Source organism: Trematomus bernacchii, unplaced genomic scaffold (assembly GCF_902827165.1).
Source record: "Trematomus bernacchii unplaced genomic scaffold, fTreBer1.1, whole genome shotgun sequence".
Taxonomy (NCBI): domain Eukaryota; kingdom Metazoa; phylum Chordata; class Actinopteri; order Perciformes; family Nototheniidae; genus Trematomus; species Trematomus bernacchii.
Genome location: NW_022987564.1, coordinates 20,168,287 through 20,186,266, shown reverse-complemented (window position 1 = coordinate 20,186,266; position 17,980 = coordinate 20,168,287). Strand labels below are relative to the sequence as shown.

General features: G+C 41.3%; 2 protein-coding genes across 3 annotated transcripts; both read right to left on the bottom strand.

Moving 5' to 3' along the window:
* Window positions 1-48: 48 nt before the first annotated feature.
* On the bottom strand, window positions 49-5,865 carry LOC117477845 (XK-related protein 8-like). The gene is made up of 3 exons (XM_034124619.1): window positions 5,491-5,865; window positions 3,850-4,040; window positions 49-1,103 (listed from the first exon to the last, which is right to left on the bottom strand). Exons 1-3 carry the CDS (start codon window positions 5,808-5,810, stop codon window positions 313-315), a joined length of 1,302 nt encoding a protein of 433 aa, XP_033980510.1. The 5' UTR covers window positions 5,811-5,865; the 3' UTR covers window positions 49-312.
* A 1,575-nt stretch (window positions 5,866-7,440) lies between these two features.
* Window positions 7,441-17,279, bottom strand: xkr8.3 (XK, Kell blood group complex subunit-related family, member 8, tandem duplicate 3). Of its 2 annotated transcripts, XM_034124514.1 has the most exons (4): window positions 16,632-17,278; window positions 15,380-15,567; window positions 11,509-11,776; window positions 9,068-9,699 (listed from the first exon to the last, which is right to left on the bottom strand). In XM_034124514.1, exons 1-4 carry the CDS (start codon window positions 16,958-16,960, stop codon window positions 9,306-9,308), a joined length of 1,179 nt encoding a protein of 392 aa, XP_033980405.1. In that variant the 5' UTR covers window positions 16,961-17,278; the 3' UTR covers window positions 9,068-9,305. The 2 variants fall into 2 exon arrangements, with proteins under 2 accessions (XP_033980406.1, XP_033980405.1); XM_034124515.1 differs by lacking the exon at window positions 11,509-11,776 and having other exon boundaries at window positions 7,441-9,699; window positions 16,632-17,279.
* Window positions 17,280-17,980: the final 701 nt, after the last annotated feature.

Genomic DNA, 17,980 nt, shown 5'->3' with positions numbered 1-17,980 from the left:
CTCATACTGATATTCTGAACAAACTGTGCTGTTGTATTTGCTGTAAAGTGTCTTTACTGTAGGGTATTTTTATTATATGTACAGCACTTTGGCTCGACCAAAAATCGTTTAAAAATGTGCTATATAAATAAAACTTGATTTGATTAGATTTGGTACACAGCAGAATGAGGCTACGTGCTTACAAGCAGCAGTCTAGGTTAAACCCATGAGGTTGAATCTCAGGATAATCAGGAAGCAGGTCCTTCTATCCCTCACAACCCCATGATGGTCAAGTCTGCATGACTCAGTCCGGTGGAGGTCAGGTGATGCAGGTCAGGAATAGAAGTTCTCAGCCAACTTCCTCATTCTTTTATTGCAACGTTTGATTTCGGGTGCTAGTTGGGCGGGAATGCCGCGATCTTCATCGTTTAGATTTCTATTCGTAACGTTGTCATCTATGGACGGATCATCTACCACATCTTCAGAAGATATTACACATTTCATTAAATGCTGTTCATCAACCGGGGGCCCTTTAGTGTCATCCCCTTTCAACTCCTCTTTAGACAGGTTTGGATGGCAGCACTGATAATAAATCATTTTTAAAACGAGACCAAGGATATAGACTGCAACAACAGTGACCACAGTGATTACAGCATATGGCAGTTGAACTTCAAACAATGGTGGATCCGTCGTCATCTTCCAGCACCACAAACTGCAGAGGATGGAAATGTCCACCAGTATGTACCCGTGGTAGACCATAGTCTTGTACCTCGTCCTCCCTTTCAACGCGTTAAACCAGTCGAAATACCAAATAAGGGCCACGGTGGCTCGGTAAAGCCACTCTCCGCAGGGGCTACTCATGAAGTCGGTCTTGGATCGCCAGAGGAAGAAGAACAGAACTAGCCAGGAACACAGGAAGTGGGTGAAGATGAAGCAGGGCTGCACGGAGGCAAAGAGGGCGAGGGCAGTGAGGCGAGAGCAGATGAGGAGCAGGTTCCACAGGAAGTACACCACCGATGAGATAAACTGCTGCTTCTCCTTGTCGGGCAGGAAGGAGCGCATGGAGCGATGGTACATGGTCACACTGAGGGCAATGGCTGACAATGAACCGACCGCCTTCAACACTGTTGGGAAGGAAAGAAGTTCATCATCAGAAATGCTTAAACTGACTGTTAATCAACATGTCTCCTCTGGGTAAAGAATAGAAAGTACTACCAGCTGGGGTGGGCAGTTTAGTTTTGGGAATAGGGAAATAGGGAATGGAGGATCTTTGGAGGATACTAGAAAATGCAACCCACTGACTTAAGCTATACGGCTAGCAATATAGTGCAACTTTTTCACTTTAAACCTTTCAAATATGACTGGTAGGCCCTGTTGTGTCATTCGCTTTCACAGCAAACAGCAAAACAGCTACAATTTACTATTTTCCAACATGGAAACTTTACGAGGGAGGCGTAGCAAAGAGGAGCAAGAGATGCTAAATGTGTTAGCTGGCAGCCATGAGCTGACTGTTCACTGCGTGTGTCCAAAAGGATTGCTGAACTCCAGTTACAAAACCACCGCACAGGTAATATGATTTAAAACAGGAAAGCTTGCAGTATACATACATTTAAGTAGCCTACATTAGATTACATGCCGTCCGATAACTTCAGCCTACTTTCAGCTACAGAAACCATTCAAATGTCAAAATATTCAGCCTTTTCAGCACATGATGGGAAACTTTCAACTTTTTCAAAATATGTTATACTTTTTGAAATATTCAGCTTTTTAAACTCTTTTTTTAACATGTAACTCAATGGGAGGAACCTTCAAATCCTCTTTTACCTACACCTTGTGCCAAATGCTTCTCCTTCCACATACGTTCAGCTAGAGACTTCATTCCAACTTTAAAATGATCACAAGACCCTCAGCTATAAAACTTGTTCTTCCGAATTTTCATATCTTTTATACTTTTTGAGATATTTAACTTAGTTTGGAGCTTGGTAAAGAGGCCTTCTTCAGATTTTAACATTAGTGTGAACTCAAACTTCACATGTGTGCTAACAGTCCAGCCGTGAAAACATCTATGTGACAGTTTTGAGATTTCTTCAAATGCCGTTGCCATGGCAACACAATGCTCACCATGAAACACGGTTTTCTCATAACTTCAGGGGAAATGCTCCAAACTGCCCAAAACTTCACAGGTTTGGTAACGATACAGCCATCAACCCATCTAAGCGTATTATGGGGTTTCATCAAATGCCGTTACCATGGCGACAGATCACTCGCCATCAAGTTAGTTAAAAGGTTCGCAGTTAAAATATTCTGATGCTTTTCAAAGCCTTTTTACTTTCTTTTCTTCTCTTATCACACATGCATTCACTACTACTTACATCTGATATGTAACTCCTTCAGCCTACTTTCAGCTACAGAAACCATTCAACTATTACATTATTCAGCTATTTCAGGACATTGAGGCTATACATGTTGTTTATACCTTTTTTAAACCTTTTCTTTTAAATATTAAGCTTCTTCACTATTTTTCCTACTCTTCCAGTTTCACATTTCACTTCAAGTCATTGCAATGCATTTGAGCTGTAACAATTTTGATTCAAATCATTTCACTTTTCTGCATTTCTCCGCTAAGTTCAGCAACACACTTACTTGGTTTTTGTAGCTAAAAGCTGCTACAGCATATTCAACTAATAACATATTCAGCTTTTTCTGCATTTTCAGCTAAATTCAGCAACAAATACACAGTTTACAGCATTCACACGCATTTTCTGCAGGAAATGCATTTTCTAGTTGTTATTGAGTCTCTAGATCAAAATGTCCTGTGTGGTTAACTTGACATGGGCCTTCGTAGATTTAAAGGTGGCACTAACTCCTAAAACCTCCTAAACTCTTAACAAAATGTGGCAACTTCAGTAACAATGATTGGTCAATTCTTCTTTTAATACAAAAGAACAGATGTCATTAGTTCACTTTTATTTGGTAGATGTACGCTCCTCTGCCTTTGTGAAGACCTTCTCTCTGTTCGAGCGTACTTTATATATTATGATTGGAAAACAGTCAAAGTGTTTTTGGTAGATGCCTGAAAGATCTGTGGTTAACTCAAGCTTAACAGATTTTGACGTTTTGTTCTACGGAATAAAAAACGCCAGAAAATACCACACTTGTGAATGTCTAAAGCTTCTATGTGTCATAAAAATGGCGGTTGCAAACAAGTCACTAAATTAGACTACTCAACATCATCATGCCAACATTAGCTGTCTTTAGCTTAGTGCTGGCGATGCGCAGCCATGCTACGATGTAGTTTGTTTATAGCCTAATGTTAGCTTTTTACTTCTGGTGATTGCATTTACAGTTTAAAAATTATAAAAGTGATGTTGATATGTGGAGATTATCCTGCTGAACAATACGTACAAATATCAATTCAAGGGGAAAATTCCCTTGAATTGCACTGGAAAATTCCAGTGCTCTTCATCATGGGACCCTTGCGATGCTAACTTGCGATGCTAACTCCCAGGTGGTCCTACAAATATATACATCACTGCACCACTCTACTGTATGTGTAATGAATAACAGTTGATTTAATTCAAATCATTACAATCATACAAATCATATTTTGTAAGCAGGAAAGATATTTTGTATGTATAATATGAATCTGAATTATAGCTGTATAGTGTCAAAGTTGACATGTTTCTCAAAAATGTAGTTGATGAGAAAGGAATTATTAATTTAGGTGAAAAACATTGTTCTTAGTTATGTTCCACCACTGAATTTGGTTGAACTGACCCTTTGAAGAGAGGAGGTTTTCAGTTTGGAGTGTCAAAATATTAAATACATTTGCATTTTTACTTCATAAATCTTGAGCCTAACACTGGGCACCTGTGATGTGGTCGAGTTGCCCTTGCTGCAGTATGATGGTGATCATGAGGACGAGTTGAGGCGCGCTCTCTGAAAACGTCTCTATGAGCCGCAGCATGCTCAGGTCATGGATCATGTACACTGCGAAGCCCTCTGAATCGTTGACCTGTGAGTTTGCACTGCATAAAGACATCTCCACCACACCTGCATGCCTGAGAAGATAAGAGTGTGGGATTTAGAATACAGTTTTAAACCATTGTTCTGACAACATGTTAAACTCAATTACCGGTTATATTTCAGTCATCATTAGTAGTCATATCAGCATTAAATTATGAGCACTTACTATGCTCTTTTTCAGATTTCAAAACTGCATGTAGTGTCTCTACTGGGACATGTCTCCATGCTTTAATGTTCAGAAAGCTCTATTTGTCTCATACTGCCAGTGTTACAGCACCTATTTTCACCCTCTGTCTGAAACCAGAGCTTAGTCTCTGTTTTGATTGGTTAACCGCTTCGAGATGTTCCTTCCTCTGGCCTATCATGTGCAATGTGTTGGATATCTAGCCAATAGAAATGAGTGTTACATAGTGATGTCACTATGTTACAGAAGTAAGCAAGGACTAAAATGGAGGCGTTCAGGCAGCAGGGGGGAGTGTGTGGGAGAGAAACTCCCTCTGGAGGGAACACAGGGATTGTATCCTTTGCAGACCATTTACATGCACTAAAACCTATATAACACACTACAGGAAATGGAAACCCCGAAAAGCATAATAGGGCATAATAGGGCCTCTTAAAAGTAGTACTCTTTTAAGACATCACTTTTGACTTATTTGTTGGTGTTTGGAACAAGGTGTTCCAAAATAAAAGAGCACTTTGTTGCAATTGTTTAACAAAGTGCTCTAAACAAAGTGCTGTATTAGCTACTGTACTGTACACAAGGACACCTGAATTACTCATGTTTGTAATATTCCATTAGCCATATTCAGAGGTAATAAAGCAATGTTATTGATTGAGTAAATCATAGCAGGAGAATACTTGATTCTCCAAATATGTCCTTCTGTGTGTATATAAGTAACACACTGTTCACACCAGTGACACCACCCTAGGTAGGAAGTGGGTTAAAGTGCAGTACTGTTGTTCCAATGAAGTATATAACCAGCACTGCATTTCCTGGAAATGGAATCTTTACCAATGAATAGGCGAGGTTGGAGATGTCAGTTAGAGATATTCAAACAGAAACCACTACCTTCCCAGTCTTCAGATTCTTTACTAATACCAGACTGTAGGAATACTCAAATTTCAAGTAAAGGTACTGCATCAAGAATGGTACTCAAGTAGACCGATTTAAGTACAATAAGGAAAATATACATAAAGTATCAGGAGTAAAAGTACCCAATGCAGTAAAAACTAAAATAATATATTGTATATTTTAAAGCAAAAGCAGCAAATATTCACATTTAAGAAGCTGGAACTGTGAAATATTTTTGAACAAAAAACTTCTTGCCAAACACATTTCTGTTAACCCACTCACGGTTTTAGTTACTTAAATGACATATATAAAGTTAGTTCCCTGCATTCACACCCAACTTATCACACGCACAGCAACAGAAGCAAATAGAACTGAGGCACTTTAAAACACACACCAGTAAATGTTTACACAACCTGAAGTAGATTCCCAGCTGGAGTACATGGAGTAGTTTGATGTAGCTGAGGCTCAGGCACTTCTCCATCTTTGTCCGGTTCATGGACTTCTCCTCCTGATCCCTCTCAGATTCCTCGTACCTGTACCACAGCCAGCTGAACGCCTGGACCAGCAGGGAGGAGCCCACCAGCAGCAGGATCAGGACGGAGAGGCTCACATAAGATTTTTCCTGGTAGAAACTCACCACGGCATATACATCCAGCCCTATGTCCACCACTAAGAACACCAGGCCCAAAAGCATGAGGAAGATGTCCAGGGGGGAGAACTTGAACTTACCCATAGTGTCTGAAAACTAAAGATCACAAAACTAGAGCGGCTGCATACTTTAGGACAGCTGTTTGACAACTGAAAGTAAAGAGCAACGGTTCAATGTTCAAACGCCCTGTAACCCCTCCCACAGGACCAGCCCTCCTCTAGGATTACATACCATTTTAAAGGCATACTGTAGTTATTAAGCATGACTGCTTCATACATACAGCTCACAGTGAAAGCTAGCACTATCAGATCTAAAGTACTCCTATGTTTCTGTTACATTACTTTACTGTTAAAATAATACAACTAGATATTAATACAATTATATTAGGGATATTAATAATGACAAATAAATAAAAAATAAAAAAATCCAACCCCCATTTTAAGGTGTCTTTTATTTAATGAAATATGAGTCTCTTAAAATTGTAAATAAGAAATAACAATTTGTTCTAGCTTTATTAATTGAAATGGTATGGCTGTTTTTTTACATTCTTAAAAAGACATTTTCAAAACACATCTTCAAGTTAGTAAGAAATTAGGGAAAGCTTGTTTTTCTTGTTTTTTTTTTATCTGTCACCAAAAGCAATCTTGTTATTAATAGAAATTATAATACCTTTTGAGGTAGCTAATGTCCTATCTTTAACAATGGAAATAGTATAGGTGATTTAACAAACAGGAAACGCATGTCAATAAATAACAATTATTTAAAAAGTCTGTCACCAAAATGATTATTTTTTAATTCCCTTCTGATGTAGTATTTGGTGCCATTTTCATGAATTGGAATGTTACGGCTAATTGTTTTTTTACATGCTTACTAAAGAAAAGTCAAGCAAATGAAAAACAGATAGTACAACATTGTTACCACTTTAATAATTGCACATGGCAAATGAGGTAAAACATTAACGACCAGTTCAGACCTTGACTTTTGGTTTGTTTTTGTAGGATCTGCAACATGATGAAGTATGAACATTCACAGAAACGTAGTGAAAAGAGCATGTGTGTAAAACAAACCGACACTCAGGACCCCCGAGAACATTTCAATAGAACACAAACAAAGATACCGACATTAAATAAGCTAAACAAACGTAACACTAACATGATGTCACCTGTACTTCAATATGCACTAACAACTCTTCTTCGTGACATGTGAAGGATTAACACTTGTTTGACACTTTTAGTATAAACTTTGCCTAAAAACAAGTAGAGTGGTCTTAATCTGCTGTTTCGCACAGCATAGAGATTATAAAACAAGATTCAAATCTACATTCAAAGTCCTTCAAATAGTATCCGGACCACCCACCCACCCACACACACACACACACACACACACACACACACACACACACACACACACACACACACACACACACACACACACACACACACACACACACACACACACACACACACACACACACACACACACACACACACACACACACACAGACACACACACACACACACACACACACACACACACACACACACACACACACACACACACACACACACACACACACACACACACACACACACACACACACACACACACACACACACACACACACACACACACACACACACACACACACACACACACACACACACACACACACACACACACACACACACACACACACACACACACACACACACACACACACACACACACACACACACCTCAAATCACTTCTGGTCATTTCAATTTAGAGATTAGATACAAAAGGTGAGAAAATATCTAGCCGTCTGGGGCTTTCAGAAATATTATCATTGTTTTTTAAATGTTATATTTTGTTACAAATAAAATAGAAACAGTTTGTAAAAAAAAAATAGAACAAATGAAATGTTCCTAAGATGTATTTTGGAAATATAGGGTAGTAAAAAGCATTTACAAGTCATCCCAGTAACATTTACACATTTCCTCAATGTGTAAATATACAATCAATCTATCAAATCAAAAGAAGCCTTCACTTTTAGAAGTGACCTTATAAAATGACCCCCAGTTTCAAGTACAGTTGAGAAATATGACCATGAGATTATAACACTCAGAGTTAATACTGTGGTCAATTCTAGAGCGTGTTTATCACACTGTAGCAAGGTTGCGAATCACTGAGAAGGGCTTGGCAACAGTTGTTTTATATGGTATTTGCATCAATGTGATGAAGTCTGGATTAGTACAAATAAATACAAATTGCTATATCGCATTATATATTCTGATGAATGTACCGATATGAAAAGGATAGAGTGCTGCAGGAATAAGTCTTCAAAAACAGGAATGAGTCAGCATTTCTGTACCATGTACCCCTCGTGGTGTTGCTTATGGATTTTGAATTAGTTTAAGGTTAGTTTAGAGGAAATAAGCTCGATAGCGTTTGTTCATAAAAGACATCTTCGTAACAAAGCGCCCCAAAATATCAGATCAGGTTATCTACTGTACACGGGGAAACCAGGTCTACTCATGTCTGAGTCACACATTATAAAAGGCTACTGTTCCAACTAAATCCCTTTATATGTAAATAGAAATATGTTCATGCTGCTGCTGTCAGAGACATCCGAGAGTAATGACCAGGTTATTCAAACAAAAATAATTAATCATTTACAATGGAGGACTTTTCAATGGCATCAGTAGTTTATAGGGTTTTTGCATCAATGTGATGAAATATCTGGATTAGTAAAAAAGGTATTTAAAAAAAAGATAGGTGTGTGCTAACAAGATGCTAATTAAGGCTTCAGACATTTTAAGGGACACTTGAACGTCATTATGTGATCACAGTCGTGGTGATGCTGAAGTCATGTGACTGTAGTGTAGTTGGTTTAAAGCTTTTTACACCGTTTATAACGTTAGCATTTACGCTTAAATGCTTGAGGACGAGATCATTTTTACGGAGAATATCTTGCTGGGAGAACGAGTTAGCATGATAAACTTGTTTGCCACATAGCAAACATAGCCGTTGGCCCTTGCAGAATGATGACCTCCAAAATACTTGATCCCTGCAGCACTCTATTGCTTACTCCTAGTTTCAAGTATTGCAATTGATCTAGTATTTTCTAATTATTCTGAGCACCTGGTGAGATTGCAGCACAAATAGAAAACAGTAGAGATTATTACTTCCTATCACTACACCATCAGTTCACAGATGGTTGTGACAAACAAAAAGTCTGATATCACAGAGGTGATGGCTCAGCTCTTTTAGGGCTATCAGGGTTTTTAACAGCCCCTTTCTCTGAGTAAAAATGAGCTGCATGGCAGGCCATCCGTTTGTTGTGTAGCTTGGAGGACAGGGCGCCGTCCTGGATGGGAAATTCTCTCAAGGGCACTTTTGCATCAGGCAGATCATCAGGCAGCCCTGGCTCCCTCACCAGGGGCCTCCACAGCTTGGGGTGGAAGCAGCAGTAGTAGAGGGTCTTCAGGAGCAGTCCCAGGAGGTAGATGAAAGGCAAAGCGATGAGCAGAGCCAGGGCGTACGACTCCGTCTGGACAGGGTCTCTGTAACACCACCAGGTGGCCAGCAGGATGCCTCCGTCAGTGGTGATGAAGGTGTGGTAGATGATGCTCCTGCCTCTGGTGCGTCCCTCTGCCACACTGAACCAGCTGAAGTACCAGATGAGCCCCACAGTGGAGCGGTACAGCCACTCCCCAGCCGGGCTGTCCATAAAGTGGGTCTCCTGCTGCCAGGCCCAGCACACGAAGACGAACCACTGCATCAGGAAGTGAGCGCCGATGTACCCCGACAGGACCGAGGCGAAGAGGGCGAGGGCCGCCACACGCGGGGCGATTAGCAGCAGGTTCCACAGGAAGTAGATTAAAGAGGAACACCAGCCCTGCTTGGCCTTGTCTGGGAGGAAGGAGCGCAGCGAGCGGTGGTAATCCACCACCATCCAGGCGATGGAGGTGGTGGAGGCAGCAATGCTCACAACTGCAAAAAGAAGAAGGTAAAACAATCAGTGGAGCAACCAAGAGGAAGTTAACTCATATGTTTGTTGTTTGTTGACCTGCCACAACACAGATAGTGTGTGTTATGAGCGTAACTGTATCACTTTATTTGATATCACAGAAAAGAAAAGAAATTGACACAATCCATTACCCTAACCTGTCTGTCCACAACTGTCATTGAAATAGAGGCTACATTGAGTGTCCGGTTGTAACTAGCATTTTACACTGGAATTATAATTAATTTGTTATTCTTAATACTAAGATTTCAATCTTTTGTAAGGCAGCAACCATTTTTGTTTTTTAATTATTGTGCCAATTAAACATTTTTGGTCTGTAAAATGTCAGAATTTTTATCAAATATAAAGGGAAAAGCAGGACATCTCAATATTTGAGAGGCGGAAAACATTACTTCATAACAACTATTCACATTTTTTTTTGTTGATTGACATTATCATTAGTTGACTCATTAGGCGCGTTCAAACCGGAGTACTTTTCCCCGTACTTTTCACGTTTAGTTCCGTTAGTACCGCTTATGTCGCGTTCACACCAAAAAGAGTACTTAGTGCCGGGAACTTTTAGTGCCTGCTGAGAGGTGGTACTCTCCTGGGGGAAAAAAGTGCCCCAGTTCTGATTGAGGCGAATTGCAAACCACGCCCCGTAAAACTCTGAAATGTTTTGTAGAGCTGCCATTTTATTATCCTCGCATTAGCATTAGCATTAGCCCAGCGCACAAACGCAGAGAGACTAACTTATGGCAATACAAAAGAAAACATGAGAGCGGTGGAGATGAGGAGGTGTCGGCGTTCTGGCGATTTACTCTGAAGGCTTCAGTAGAAGCTGCTGGGAGTCCCAGCAGCTTCTACTGAAGCCAGTCCCCAACTCCGGGGACTCCAGGTGGCAGTATACGCCGTGAAGTTGTTTGCGGCCTGCCAGTAAACCCAAAGCAGAAGAAGAAGTGACGTCAGCGGCTCATTTGCGTAATCTTCCCTCAGGGAACCTATTCCGGTGTGAACGCGATCGGCTCTTAGTTCCATAGGGGAACTAAGTGCTGGGAACTAAGTACGGCAAAGTACTTGGTGTGAACGCGGCTATTGTTGTAGCTCCAAACTTTTGCACAAAGTAGAACTTTAAGTGTGATTTGGAGTCAATGAATGTTTTGACCAATCAAAACAGTGCTAAAGTTAATAATAATAATTCATTTATTTTATATAGGCACCTTTCAAGGCTCTCAAGGTCGCCGTATAAAACTATACGGGATTTGACGGGGGGCCAGTGAAGTTGCTGAAGAACAGGAGTGATGTGGTTAATGGAGGGGGTTCTGGTGATGAGCCAGTGGAAGTCTGTGGATGGATTTGGGAGGGAGACCAAAGAGAAGGGAGTTGCAGTAGTCAATGCGGGAAGTGACCAGGGTGTGAACAAGAATGGCGGTGCTCTTAGGGTTAAGGGACGGGCGGAGGCGGTTGATGTTGCGTAGAAGGAAATAGGCAGACCGAGTGATATTACTGATGTGAGATTTGAAAGAAAGTGTGCTGTCGAGGATGACACCCAGACTCTTAACCTGAGGGGAGGGGGAGACTGAAGAGTTGTCTATTGTAATGGAGAAACTGTTTTGTGCCAATGAAGAGAACCTCGGTTTTATTATCGTTAAGTTTGAGAAAGTTGGAAGAAAACCAGGATTTGATGTCCTGTAAGCAGTCAGACAGGGAGGATGGAGGGAGGATGGTGGTTGGTTTGGAGGACAAGTAGAGATGGGTGTCATCTGCATAGCAATGAAAGTGGATGTTGTGTTTACGGAAGATATGGCCAAGAGGAAGTAGATAGATGATGAAAAGAAGAGGCCCACTGCATCAGGAAGTGAGCGCCGATGTACCCCGACAGGACCGAGGCGAAGAGGGCGAGGGCCGCCACACGCGGGGCGATTAGCAGCAGGTTCCACAGGAAGTAGATTAAAGAGGAACACCAGCCCTGCTTGGCCTTGTCTGGGAGGAAGGAGCGCAGCGAGCGGTGGTAATCCACCACCATCCAGGCGATGGAGGTGGTGGAGGCAGCAATGCTCACAACTGCAAAAAGAAGAAGGTAAAACAATCAGTGGAGCAACCAAGAGGAAGTTAACTCATATGTTTGTTGTTTGTTGACCTGCCACAACACAGATAGTGTGTGTTATGAGCGTAACTGTATCACTTTATTTGATATCACAGAAAAGAAAAGAAATTGACACAATCCATTACCCTAACCTGTCTGTCCACAACTGTCATTGAAATAGAGGCTACATTGAGTGTCCGGTTGTAACTAGCATTTTACACTGGAATTATAATTAATTTGTTATTCTTAATACTAAGATTTAAATCTTTTGTAAGGCAGCAACCATTTTTGTTTTTTAATTATTGTGCCAATTAAACATTTTTGGTCTGTAAAATGTCAGAATTTTTTTCAAATGTCTATTTTATTGTCTTCAAATGTATCAAATATAAAGGGAAAAGCAGGACATCTCAATATTTGAGAGGCGGAAAACATTACTTCATAACAACTATTCGCATTTTTTTTTGTTGATTGACATTATCATTAGTTGACTCATTGTTGTAGCTCCAAACTTTTGCACAAAGTAGAACTTTAAGTGTGATTTGGAGTCAATGAACGTTTTGACCAATCAAAACAGTGCTAAAGTTAATAATAATAATTCATTTATTTTATATAGGCACCTTTCAAGGCTCTCAAGGTCGCCGTATAAAACTATATGGGATTTGACGGGGGGCCAGTGAAGTTGCTGAAGAACAGGAGTGATGTGGTTAATGGAGGGGGTTCTGGTGATGAGCCAGTCGAAGTCTGTGGATGGATTTGGGAGGGAGACCAAAGAGAAGGGAGTTGCAGTAGTCAATGCGGGAAGTGACCAGGGTGTGAACAAGAATGGCGGTGCTCTTAGGGTTAAGGGACGGGCGGAGGCGGTTGATGTTGCGTAGAAGGAAATAGGCAGACCGAGTGATATTACTGATGTGAGATTTGAAAGAAAGTGTGCTGTCGAGGATGACACCCAGACTCTTAACCTGAGGGGAGGGGGAGACTGAAGAGTTGTCTATTGTAATGGAGAAACTGTTTTGTGCCAATGAGGAGAACCTCGGTTTTATTATCGTTAAGTTTGAGAAAGTTGGAAGAAAACCAGGATTTGATGTCCTGTAAGCAGTCAGACAGGGAGGATGGAGGGAGGATGGTGGTTGGTTTGGAGGACAAGTAGAGCTGGGTGTCATCTGCGTAGCAATGAAAGTGGATGTTGTGTTTACGGAAGATATGGCCAAGAGGAAGTAGATAGATGATGAAAAGAAGAGGCCCCAGGACAGAGCCCTGGGGAACACCGGTCGTGACTGGAAGTGGCCGTGATTTGAAGGTTTTGAGTTGGATGAACTGAGTGCGGCCAGAGAGATATGATTTAAACCAAAGGTGGGGTGTGTCAGTGATTCCGATGGAGGTCAGTCTGTCAAGGAGGATGTTGTGGGAAATGGTGTCAAAAGCTGCACTAAGATCGAGGATGATGAGGATTGTTAAAAGTTCGGAGTCAGCTGCCATAAGGAGGTCGTTAGTGATTAAAATTGTTGGGGTCTGCACCAGGTTTATTCAGTATGGGCGTGATGGCGGCTGATTTGAAAAGTGAGTGAACAAGACCAGAGGTGAAGGAGGAGTGTATGTTGACAGTTATAAAGGAGGACAATGAAGGTAGACAGGCTTTTACCAGGGGGGTAGGAAGAGGGTCTAACTGACTGACTCATCAACTGCCTGCATGACATCAAAGCATGGATGTCTTCCAACTACCTCAAACTAAACAGCAAGAAAACAGAGCTCATGGTTGTGGCACCCAAGGCGCTGCTCCAGAAGGTTGGTGACTTCATCCTCGAGGTCGACGGCTGCTCCATCTCCCCATCTCCTGAAGCCCGCAACCTGAGTGTCATCCTCGACTCCACCCTTTCCTTCCGCTCCCACGTCAAGTCTGTGACCAAATCGGCCTTTTTCCACCTAAGGAACATTGCCAGACTCCGACCGTCACTCTCGGAGTCGGTTGCCGAAACCCTAGTTCATGCGTTTGTCACCTCCCGCTTGGACTACTGCAATGGTGTCCTGTTTGGGGTTCCCAACAAAACCCTGGACAGGCTCCAGTATGTCCAAAACTGTGCTGCTAGGGTACTCACAAATACAAAGCCGTGGCAGCACATCACTCCCACCCTCATCCACCTCCACTGGTTGCCGGTCAAATCCCGCATATCATACAAAATCCTCCTCCTTACCTACAAGTCCCTCCATGCCCATGCCCCCCAGTACCTATCGGACATCCTTCGTCCACATGCCCCACCCCGGAACCTGCGGTCTTCAGACTCTGGCCTGCTTACCACCCCCCGCACCAAACTGCGAACCTTCGGGGACAGAGCCTTCAGTGTGGCAGCCCCCACCCTCTGGAACGCTCTCCCTGCGGAGATCCGCAACATTCCCACACTTGACGCCTTCAAAAGGGCCCTCAAGACCCATCCGTTTACTAAGGCCTTTGGCCCCTAAATCTATCTGTTGTTTTGTCTGTCTGACTGACTGCCTTTTGTGCTGTTATGTTTGTTTCTGCCCTATTCTTCTTTGTTAAGCGACCTTGGGTCCCATGAAAGGCGCTATATAAATCCAAGCTATTATTATTATTATTATTATTATTATTATTAGATGGCTTGGATTTACGGATGAGGTCAGATATTACAACAGCAGAGGGAAGTGTGAAACTTGAAAGAGAATGAGAGAGAGGGTCGGAGAAAACAGGGAGGGATATACTACAGGTGGTGTTAGGAGTTAGTTGCTGGTGAATGTTTTCTATTTTGTCATAAAAAAATTACATGAGGGAGTTACAGTAGGCAGTTGAATACTGATGAGGTGCAAGAGAGTCCGGTGGTCGTAGAATGTTCTTCACTGTAGAGAACAGGGCCCTTGTGTTCCCTCCGCCAGAGCTGATGAGAACTGTGTAGTATGATGATTTAGCTGTAGAGAGTGTAGTGGAGGATGTGGTTATTGTACATTTCTTTGTGAACAACAAGTCCAGTTTTTTTGCAGAGGCGTTCCAATCGACGGCCTTTTGTTTTAAGTTGGCGTAGTTCAGGTGTAAACCAAGGAGCAGAATGGGTGAAGGAAACAGACCGGGTTTTTAAAGGAGCCAGGGTATTGAGCAGACTATGAAGATTGTTTTTGTAATGAGAAACCAGTTCATCAGGCGGGGATGAACAATTTAAGCTGGGGAGGTTGTCAATGCCACTGGAGAGTGTAGTTAAATTAATATCCTTGATGTTGCGGAAGGAAATAACACGGAAAAGTTCTGTCTGTTAAAAAGTTTAAATAACGAGGAGCAGCAGTAATGCTTACAGAGTCATGTTTTTAGGTTTTGCTATGTATTTCTTCCTTTTTTGAGAGTAGTGTATGTGTTTCACAATTTGAATATGATGTTTTTTACAAGGATCAGAAAAGCAAAGTGCATTCATACAAATGTATTATTAACAGCTCAGGTGATTAAGAGAGGGAAAAAGACTGTTTCGGATTGTGTGAGGAAAGACTCAAAGTTGCGTAATACCTAACAGAAACACCATCCTCTATTGTAGAAGTTTGCTTCTCCTGTGAGTTTAAAGAAGTAACTCATACTAGAGAGAACTCACACTGTACAGTCCGGGCCTTGTTTGTTTGCAGCATGACGTAGATCATCAGAGTGAGCTGAGGAGCGCTCTCACAGAACGTCTCGATGAGTCGGAGCATGCTCAGGTCGTGGGTCAGGTAGACAGCGTACTCCGACCCCTCCACTTTCCGCCACCAGACCCTGAAGCCTTGTCGTATGGCCGAGATGTGCCTGCGTGAATGAACATGTTTGAACAAAACTGTGAGTGACAGAAAAGACACATGGGAGAAAATCAAGACGCATAACAAACTTAGCAGTTTGGTGAATAGCAGCAATCTGTCATGATGATGCATTAAATGACTTTGTGCTTTTCATACCTCATTAATTCATTACTTGTGTAGTGCATTGAGTTCTCTTATGGGACACTGGATTTACCAGTTGCCACACCTGACATTTTTCATTTATGGTGACTACACATGTCACATTTCATTACCTACTTGCCTGCATGAACTATTCTGTAGGAATTTCCAGTTGTTTAACAGTTAGAGAGAAATACTCCTACGGTAAAGGTTTCTGGGCCCAGTGTGCTTTATTGCAGTTGTCAGGATTAAAGAGTGCTTGCATGATTAAGGCTGGGGCGTTATACTTTGTGAAACCTGTTGTTGAAACACTTTCCACATCTTGAGAAACCAGCCTTACATTTACAGTCACATTTAAACAGGAGTAGGCTGTTTGGATCCATATGAACTTATATATTTGCTATGAGGTTTAACCAACAATCAAGTAATTAGCCGCATTAGCTCTGCATTTTATATGATATAAGTACCGTTTCACTCCACTATAGTTAGGAAGCTTACATCTTCCTTTTAACTAGACTGAATGGATTCAAACTAAAACTTTGCATATTCAGATCTTTATTACAAAAATATAAACCAAGTAATGTATAATGATGTAATATTATAGACTAAGATACCTGGCAGTAATATAAGGTACAGTTTACCAGCCATTGTACAAGCTCCAACATTTCAAAAGATAAAGTAATCAATAAATAAAAGAGATCCTGTTAGTAATGAGTACAATTATTCGAATTGATATTCGAGAAAGTAATAATAAGATAATATTTCAAGTAGGTTTCTCATTATAACGGAACAAATATTAGCTTTCACACTTTTTTGCATTTTCTTTAGTAACATTTTGTATTAAAGGACTTTTACTTCTAGTGGTGTATATTAAGACTACAGTAGTTTTATTTGGATAGGAGTACTTTTCCACTACTGCACACTTGTTTAGGCTACCTGCAAAGGAAGCCCAGCTGCAGCACATGAAACAGGCAGGAGAGCTTCACTCGGTCCCCGAACAGCACGGTTCCTCCTCCGGTCTGCACGCTGCCGAACCCCGGCAGCTTGCGGTCATACTGGAACCAGAACCAGCTGAACATTTGGACCACGACCGACGACAGGACCATGAGGCCGACCAGAACCCCGAACCAGAAGATGTCCCCTCGGCAGTAAAACTCGGTGGCCACCCATACGTCCGAGCCCCAGTCCACCAGGAAGGTACACACTCCGATCACAGAGAAGGCGAAATCTATCCACGAGTACTTTGAAAAAGTCGCGCGCTCCATGAGCGTTTTTGTCAGTTAGCTAGTTGACCAACCAACAGACCAACTGTTGCTGCTTAGCTAACATTCGGCTAACGTCCTGTACCGTTATTTCCCTCCCAGAGCGACTTCACGTTCTTTAGCCCAGTGAAGAAAAAAGTTGCCAAAACTTTCATGTTGAAATAACAGCGTAAATTCATTCAAATATCCTCTATTAAAACGTTGAAGGCATTTAAGGGAATCTAAGTGTGTTAAAAAATAACTTGCACATAAGAAGAGCAGCTGGTGTTTTTGTAATGATCCCTTGTCCGTGTCGTTGTTAGCCCCGCCCACCGCGGCACATGCGTGTATCGACAGGTCGCAAAATCCGGGATGTAAAGGTTTTACCTTTAAAAACCTCACCGCGTGTTAGAAAGAACCTGAAAGATTAGATGATCTATCTCGTGTCGTAACGGAGATAATAATGTATCATGAAACATTCTTATAATCAACTATCACTGAGGGAATTGTGTATGTACTAGATAGATCATGCATACATGTGTTGGTTCCATCATTTTAAATGCAGTAGTGCAAAGTAATTTAATCAGTGGAGGCCTGCAGGCAGACTCCTCTCAATTTAATGCATTACCTATTACTTGTATTAACTATGTTGGTTATTTCATTTTTTTCTGTCTCTTTATAATTCTACTCCACCACATTTTGGAAGCAAACGTTGTACTTTTTCACTCCCATACATGTATTTGATAACGTTATACTTTGCATATTGTCATTAACCAACTCATCTCATGTAAATCTACAAAAAAATGAATGAGGTAAAGTCAAAAGTTTAACATTGGTCTTTACATTTTTTGATTTATTTACTGTTTTTGCCTAGTACATTACTGAAAAATATTCGATTATGCAAGTAAAACACTGTAATAAAATTAAGTTGTAAATATTTGTATTGGACCATACTGTTTTTCTTTTTTAAAGTACTTTGCCTATATTTCCTTTTAATATGTCAGTTGTATGCACCAAATCAGGGCACATTCCTATTTAGTTCAT

Coding starts and splice junctions, on each gene's coding strand:
- LOC117477845 (XM_034124619.1), bottom strand. CDS start 5,810: ATGGGTAAGTTCAAGTTCTCCCCCCTGGACATCTTCCTCATGCTTTTG. Junction 4,041..5,490: donor CAGCTGGGAATCTACTTCAG/GTTGTGTAAACA, acceptor TTATCTTCTCAG/GCATGCAGGTGTGGTGGAGA. Junction 1,104..3,849: donor GCAACTCGACCACATCACAG/GTGCCCAGTGTT, acceptor CCTTCCCAACAG/TGTTGAAGGCGGTCGGTTCA.
- xkr8.3 (XM_034124515.1), bottom strand. CDS start 16,960: ATGGAGCGCGCGACTTTTTCAAAGTACTCGTGGATAGATTTCGCCTTC. Junction 15,568..16,631: donor CAGCTGGGCTTCCTTTGCAG/GTAGCCTAAACA, acceptor TCATTCACGCAG/GCACATCTCGGCCATACGAC. Junction 9,700..15,379: donor CAAGGCCCGGACTGTACAGT/GTGAGTTCTCTC, acceptor TTCTTTTTGCAG/TTGTGAGCATTGCTGCCTCC.